At 48.0% G+C, this 8,064-nt stretch overlaps 1 protein-coding gene across 1 annotated transcript in view; it reads right to left on the minus strand.

Moving 5' to 3' along the window:
• Window positions 1-2,276, minus strand: part of JARID2 (jumonji and AT-rich interaction domain containing 2) — a 284,760-nt gene extending 282,484 nt beyond the window's left edge. The window contains exon 1 of the mRNA XM_017874507.1: window positions 1,666-2,276. Coding sequence (XP_017729996.1) covers window positions 1,666-1,710 — 45 coding nt within the window. The 5' untranslated portion in view covers window positions 1,711-2,276. The remainder of the gene's footprint in view (window positions 1-1,665) is intronic.
• Window positions 2,277-8,064: the final 5,788 nt, after the last annotated feature.

The raw sequence follows: 8,064 nt of genomic DNA on the forward strand, positions 1-8,064 counted from the left end.
GCCCCGGCCCAGCCTGCCGCGACCCCGCGCGCCGTCCCCTACGCAGCCGGCTCGAGCACGTCGGGAACACCGGCTTTGCTCCCGAAGCATTAACTCGTGCCGTGCCTCCCGCGGCCGCCGCCAGCCACGGGCTTGCAGCCGGACGTCCGGACTCGGAGACACGATCCGCTGACTGCCCGCAATAAAAAAGAAAACCCACCCCACGCTGCTGTCCACCTTAACGAGGTCCGGAATGGGAGGCGGGGTGCGGTTCTCGTCCAAGTTCTACCCCATTTGCTTTGTGGCTGCATCCGAAACGGACGTGCCCCGGGAAGGCGTCTACGCTCGGAGGCAAGGTTGCCTCCTTGCAGTTTCTACAGCCTGAGTTTAAACTAGTCCTTTGCATTCTACCCAGCCCTCTGCAATGCGGATGTATTTTAATTCTTAAATTCTTTATGGAACAGCATTCTAAGTTGGGTTTGATTATTTAACCTTGCATTTCTTTCATAGTTGAAGTTGACGTGTCTAGATAAGGATCAGCTCACTTGAAGAAGCATTCAGCTTTTCCATTAAATATATTTTTTACCAAACCAGTACCCCGAAGGTCATCTCTCATTACACACACCACAATGATCAAAAAGGGAAAATATTAACACCAATTTGTCTACCCAACTTAAATAAAACTTTCCTCTTACGTTGCATTATCCCTAAGGTATATTCATTTGGCCTTTTTTGAAAAAAATGAGTTATTTAATTTAAAGCATGCCGCTGATCACAGATCACTCGAGTGCATATTTGGTTAATCGCTCGGTCCCCCTTTCCTCCCTCCCCTCAAACTTAAAAAAAAAAAGCCACCACACACAAAACAAAAACACTCCCCATGCCAATCAAAACGTAGCTGTACTATGCACAAAACAAATTTAACTATTCCAAGCCATTTAAATCTATGAATAATCACCCAATTTCAGAAGCCCAGTTAACAGGGAGAAAATATTTGTAGTTACTTATACATTCACGTACACACTTAAAAACATTAGCCATAGTGTGTGTCCTTTTCCCCTACAACTGGAAATCATGAATTTTTTAAACAAAACCAGCCTCATTATTAAAGTCAATCCCAACAAATGCACTCGCTGTAACATGATTCCCAACTGGTTTATGTTGTAAACCAGATAAGCCAAAACGACCACAGACGTTAAATTTGATGTGCCAATGCAAAGAGAAGATCGCCATAATCGGACCCTCCATCGCAACTTAAAGGGCTTCCAACACACATGAGTTACACGATTTTTCCAAATAACATTAATAATAATAACACAGGCTCATTTGCATGCAAAGTGCAATACGGGGCCAAATCCGCTTGAGAATGCAGTTTAGTTACATTACCGCAGCCGCCCCCCCACCTCAAGCTCCACCAAAATCCCTTGCCTTTCATCTAAAACTAGATTATGGTTGTGTCATTCGAGGTCAATTTATTCACTTGAGGTATCTATACACCAATCTGTTTTTTCAACCAAACTAGGCAGACACCACTTCGCTTGAAAAGCCCTCTTTCAGAAAAGAAAGAAACAGCCTTATCGGACGCTGTGTTTAAAACCCTTCAGCTGCAGAATTATCTATAAACTTGACATTCACAGCCATTGCTTAAAACTGCAAGTCAAAGGATGTGTTGTTAGGAGCACTTACGTATTTCTTCTGAATGATATTCCTCTTCGGTCTTTCCTTGCTCATTCTGAGATCCAAATGCTGATTGCAAAAGGGGACAATTGCTTCATGAATTTAAAGCCGTCAGAAATTTGCAAAAAAATATCCTGGTGGTTTTTATTGTTGTTGGTGGTGGTTGATCTTGTAATCCGACTTTTCTTCCTCTTCCCCCAAAGCCAGATTCGCCTTGAAATAAATCCGAAATTGGGAAGGAAAAAAAAAGAGCCAAAGACGAACGAAGCAAACAAAAAAAAATTCACTTTAGTAAAACACTCATAATGGAAAATTTCCCCCGAAACACATACACACACACACAAAAAAAAAACCGACGCCCTTCACTCCCCCCCCTTTTTCCTCCAAAAACTACATCAGCGAAACGTGAAGGTCCTTAGTGTCTGATCCGTAGTTACATCTTGGAAAAGAAAAGGGAAAGATAAATAAAAAATGTTGGAAGTCACGTTTGTGCTGCAGCAGCAGTGCGAGCAGAAGAGTCAACTCCAGCGGCGGCGGCGGCGGCGGCGGCAGCACCACAGCGAGGGCTCGCCGAGTCTCTTTTTTCCAAGCCCACTAACCAATGAGAGAGAGGCTATCCAGCCCAACTTTAAATGGACTCTGCTTTTATACAAGTTAGGGCTCCTCGGATAATTCCCCGCCGGGCGCCAGCCGAAAACTCCCACCGCTCAGCCGCCAGGCGCCCGCTTAGCCCGGTGCCGACCGCCCCTGGCCCAGTCCAGAGCACCCCCGCAGCCTGGCCAACCAGACACCCGAGCGACCTCGACGAACCCCTCCCAGGTAAGCTCTCGGGCGTCGCTCCCACGCCGAGCCCAGGCGTGGAATTGAGAGAGGCTCCCTAGCTCAATGCATGGCACGCTCCGTCGCTCCACCTCACCCCCTTTCCCCTGCCTGCCGCTCACCCCACGACCGCCCCACGCCAGCCCCCGCCACTGCCTTCGCGTCTACCTGCAGCCGGGCTGCTGGGTAGGAGTGCCCCAGGACGCCCGGCCCCGGGTAGAGCCGCCTATTCCCGGGGCACCTTAGAATGGTCCCCTTGATCTTCTGGAAGTTGTAGTCCCCCGACTACAAAATGGCTATGGCCACGGAAGCTGGGAACTACAATTCCCAGCCTGCCCCGCAAAGCCTGTCACTCAACTCCCCTCTCTCCTCCTCGCCCCCTCCCCCTCACCGGCCGTGCCAACAAACGCTTGGACGTGTCCCGCGTGCGACACTGCTAGAGGCTGGCTCGGGATTGGCCCGCGGAGCGTGTGGTCCGCGAGCGAGGAACTCCCCACGCTGGCCCCCCTCCGCCCCCTGGGCCCCGGCCCCCCTCCCATGGCGGCCGCCGGCCCCCTCCCCGCGCGCCCCGCCCCCACCCGCGGCGCGAACCGCCTGTGGAATCGAGGAATCGCGCGCGTGCGGCCCGGAGCCGCGGGGGAGGGACGCGAGGCTTCCCCGGGGAAGGCCTCGGAGCGTGGCGGCGAGGGAGGCGGTGTCAGGGAGGGGTTGGAGCCCGTCCTAAGGAAAACTGGGCCACGCACCAAGAGGAATCCTCGGTGCGAACTAGTTGATCGGCGGCGCCTGCTGCTTGTGCCGTGCAGCCGGTGTCACCTCAGGACAGCGCCTCGCGTCTGTGTACAGAGCGTGCTGCGGGCGCCTAGGGTAGTCCGAGGTCACCCCTCTCCGCGCCCCGCAGCCGCGCACGCCCCCACGCGCGGGGTGGGCGGCGGCCGGGGGTCGCCGAGTGTAAGGGCCACGCCCCCCCACGCCAGAGCTCGGCACGCGTCCCCTCGGTCGTGAACGCGTTTCCGCCCGATCCGCTTGGGGGACGTTGCTGATGGCCCAGGAGTGAAGCCCTGGCGGGTGCCTCCTGAGAAAAGATAGCCGTGTTTAAAGAAACTGAACGGGATCTTTGCTTTGCCGGGAGTATTTGGTGATAAAATACCACAAAATGTTGAGGCAAAAATGAGTGGAATATGGAGACCGAGCCGCACAGACACGCAACTGTAAGGAAGCATCTCGAACACGGAGTGCCAGTAATATCAACTGCCGGGGCCACACGAGAGCCTGCTTTTTACCTGCTTCCAGCCCCGTGTCGTGCAGGTTTAATCGCTGAAACAAATGAAGTAGCAGGCCCTGGCATAGCGCTTTGGGCCTTTGCCTTATTAACAACTTTGTCAAGTCTCGCATCGCCATTCTGCCTTGTTAATTTCCTTGTTTTTCGCTGCGGTTTTGGAGAAGCAATGTTTTCCATGATCTCTCAGGCTAGCCTCGGAATAAAACGTGGCAGAAGCGCTCCCTCGAGCACATACCCATATATTTTACTCTACCCATTCCCTAGAGTCTGCTTACTTCAAAAGTCTAGATACTTGGGTAACACAGCTGTTTACTTGCAGCAGTATTGGAAGAGATAACCTTGGTGTCTAGAAAGGTCTCAGAAACTGGAGGTAAGAGACCTGAATTCAAATCGCACCTTGGCCACTTCCCAAAAGGCAACCGAGAGCCACTCTGAGCTTGTGAGTTTCCTCATCTGCAGATTAGTGGTGATCAAACCTGTGGGGAGGATTGTGTGATAAATAACATTAACGTAGTTTAAAACTAGCCACGTTATTGGAAGCTTTCAGTAAACTAAATAAAAATCCTTTTCGAAAGGGTTTTTTTAACATTATTTTTACCTTTTCAAAAAATCTGAAATAATTTCATCTAATGTTCACTTCACAATCGGAAAAATAAATGATCTTTTGTGCCCTGAATACTGCAAAACTTGTTCCCTGGTGCTATTTCCTGGGAAGGATCCAATGGGGCAGACTCCAGTAGGGCCACCCAAGGTGTTTTCTAAAAACTTTCTGATCATTAGGACTGGCATACTGGGAATCTCCACGTCTCCACGTTGTTAAGATTTTAAACAGCTTTCTCTAGGTTTAACGCAGATATCTCATTCCCCAGGCAAATATTAATGAACAAAGGTGGGTTTCTTTTCAGTTCCCCAAACTAGCCCTTGAGCCTGGACTTCTCAGTCCTGGCCTTGCGAACTCCCCTGCCAGGTTACCAGCTTCAGGCCACCTGGTGTGAAAAACCATTGTGTGAAGTTGGAGCCTCAGGGCAGGGGAAAGGAAGGAATTTGCTCATTTCCAAAAGATTTGAATAATATTAGTGTTATTTTCCCTGAAAGAGAAAAAAGATTGGCCTTCTTAGTGGTTGAAAGTTTTTCCTGTTGTGAAAGTAAACTACTCCTAATGAACTTCCTTCCCCTACCGTCTTGGCAAGGCCATCCAAGGCTTTTCTTGCTTTTCCTCCTCTTTTCATTTTCTGTAAGTCAAATGCACCTTTTCTCCTGATGATTTTCACATCTCAAAGCCTTGACCACTTCAATTGGAGGCGCAGGGATGAGAACATGTCTAGGTACATTGATTCTATTAGACTCTATGCCAGCACTGTCCTCATCCCTGAGGACACAGGAAGCTCACAGCTCAGTAAAAAAAGGCATAGTTTACAATGGATTGTCATACCTCCAAAAAGTACTACATCAGCAATGTAGAAAAGAAGCTAAAAAGAACACATAGCTGAGATGACTAGGTGTTAAGGAGTTTTGAAGTATGTGTAGGGGTTCACGTATACACTTGAAGAAAGTGCATATTTCACCCCTTTGCATTGCATCCTATTTACATTCTTCACTTTTAATGTTTCTAGTTCTTCTTTCCAAGTAAAAAGGAAATTCCCTAAAGTCAGAGATGATGTTGTCTACTTTTCATACCCTCCAAAGCTCCAAAAACTTCATCAAATTTGAAAGGTGTCCAGTAAATGCTTACTGTTGGATATTTCACCAAAACTATAATGCCCAACTATTTAGACTATTGCCCGACATTTAGTCTTGTACCATCTTCCATTCCATTCTGGAACTCTGCTAGTTTCCCTCTTGCATTATCTAAATCCAACATAGTGTTATACATTCTTCAAGGCCGCAAATTCAGGCCCATTTCCGGTTCAGCCTGGCTGCTTGGCATACTCATTCCTGGATTCTCATTGCCCTTCCTATTTCGGCCATAATTTTTGAGCTTTAAAATTTTATTCTGAGGCCAAGTGTGGTGACTCACATCTGTAATCCCAGCACTTTAGGAGGCCGAGACAAAAGGATCACTTGAGCTCTGGACTTTGAGACCAGCCTGGGTGACATGGTGAAACCCTGCCTGTACCAAAAAAAAAAAAAAACAAACAAAAGTTAGCCCAGCGTGGTGGCCCAGGCATGGTAGTGTGCACCTGTAGTCCCAGTTGCTTGGGAGGCTTAGGTGGGAGGATGGCTTGAGCCCACGAGGCTGAGGTTGCAGTGAGCCGATATTGCACCATTACACTCCAACCTGGGTGACAGAAAAAGACCCTGTCAAAAAAAAAAAAAAAAAAAGTTCTCTGTTGTATTTTTTTGTGATTATGTCATGTAAATATCTTGTATCTCTTAATTAAATTGAAAATTTGATGGGGCCATGATTTGTCTCATATTGAGGCAGCCATGGGCAATGAGGGAATCAGATGTTTCTAATATTAACTCTCTGAGTGACCTTATGCCATTCACCTGCCTCATATAGGCCTTGGGTCCATCATCTATAAAATGAGCACTTTAGACTGGGTGTAGTGGCTCACACCTCTAATCCTAGCACTTTGGAAAGCCAAGGCAGAAGGATTGCTTGAGCCCACGAGCTTAAGACCAGCCTGGGCAACATAGCAAGACACCATCTCTACAAACATAAAATTAAAAATTAGAGGGTTAAATTCAATTATTCCCAAAGACATTTCTACACCCAACATTCTCTAGTCCTACCTTTACCTTTGTACTGTGCTGCTGTTCCCCCTCAGTGCTGGCCCCTAAGTAAACTCAAATCCACAATCATTCAGTAAAAGTTGCTAGGTTAAAGTTCTTTACACTTGTATGTTATTAATTTCCAATATCTGTGCTATCTAATGACAGCTTTCTTTCTTTTTTTTTTTTTTTTTTTGAGACGGAGTCTCGCTCTGTCACCCAGGCTGGAGTACAGTGGCGCGATCTCGGCTCACTGCAAGCTCCGCCTCCCGGGTTCACGCCATTCTCCTGCCTCAGCCTTCCGAGTAGCTGGGACTACAGGTGCCCGCCACCTCGCCCAGCTAGTTTTTTGTATTTTTTAGTAGAGACGGGGTTTCACCGTGTTAGCCAGGATGGTCTCGATCTCCTGACCTCGTGATCCCTCCGTCTCGGCCTCCCAAAGTGCTGGGATTACAGGCTTGAGCCACCGCGCCCGGCCTAATGACAGCTTTCATTTGTATAACTTTAATAGTGTTTAAAGCACACTCTCATAATAATTTCATTTAAACCATAAAACAACTTAGATCAAGACAGGTATTACTGTCCTCACTCTTCCAATGTGAAAATGAAATATTAAAAGGTTGTGATTTGCTCAAAGTTATACAACCAGTTGGGTGGACGAGCCAGGGGTCAAACTCAGGACTCCACATACCCAGTGCAGGCCACCTCCCTGGTTTTCCAAAATAGGATTCAAGACACATGATTCCATGAAATGTTACTAGGTGGGACTGAAAAGAAAATAATTATTTGATGAAATAAATTTGGAGACTGCTACCTTATAATAAAGATAACTCGATTACTTTACTGTAGGGTTTTTAGAAATCCCCAAAGAGGCATATAGTTTTACAAACTAATTTGATCACAGAAATCTTTTTTTAAGAAAGAGCTGAGCCTGCCTGGGCGCAGTGGTTCACACCTGTAATCCCAGCAATTTGGGAGGCCTAGGTGGGCGGATCACCTATGGTTGGGAGTTTGAGACCAGCCTGACCAACATGGAGAAACCCTGTCTCTACTAAAAATACAAAATTAGCCGGGCGTGGTGGCGCATGCGTGTAATCCCAGCTACTCAGGAGGCTAAGGCATGAGAATCACTTGAAACCGGGAGGCCTAGGTGGGCGGATCACCTATGGTTGGGAGTTTGAGACCAGCCTGACCAACATGGAGAAACCCTGTCTCTACTAAAAATACAAAATTAGCCGGGCGTGGTGGCGCATGCGTGTAATCCCAGCTACTCAGGAGGCTAAGGCATGAGAATCACTTGAACCCGGGAGGCGGAGGTTGTGGTGAGCCGAGATCATGCCATTGCACTCCAGCCTGGGCAACAAGAGCGAAACTCTGTCTCCAAAAAATAAAAATAAAAGAAAGCAAGAAAGAGCTGTGCCAGGTGTAGTAATCCCAGCACTTTGGGAGGCCGAGGCAGGCAGATCACAAGGTCAGGAGATCAAGACCATCCTGGCTAACATGGTGAAATCCCGTTTCTACTAAAAATGCAAAAAAATTAGCCGGGCATGCTGATGGGCGCCTGTAGTCCCAGCTACTCGGGAGGCTGAGGCAGG

Source organism: Rhinopithecus bieti, unplaced genomic scaffold (genome assembly GCF_001698545.2).
Source record: "Rhinopithecus bieti isolate Rb0 unplaced genomic scaffold, ASM169854v2 scaffold_7684, whole genome shotgun sequence".
NCBI classification, from domain to species: domain Eukaryota; kingdom Metazoa; phylum Chordata; class Mammalia; order Primates; family Cercopithecidae; genus Rhinopithecus; species Rhinopithecus bieti.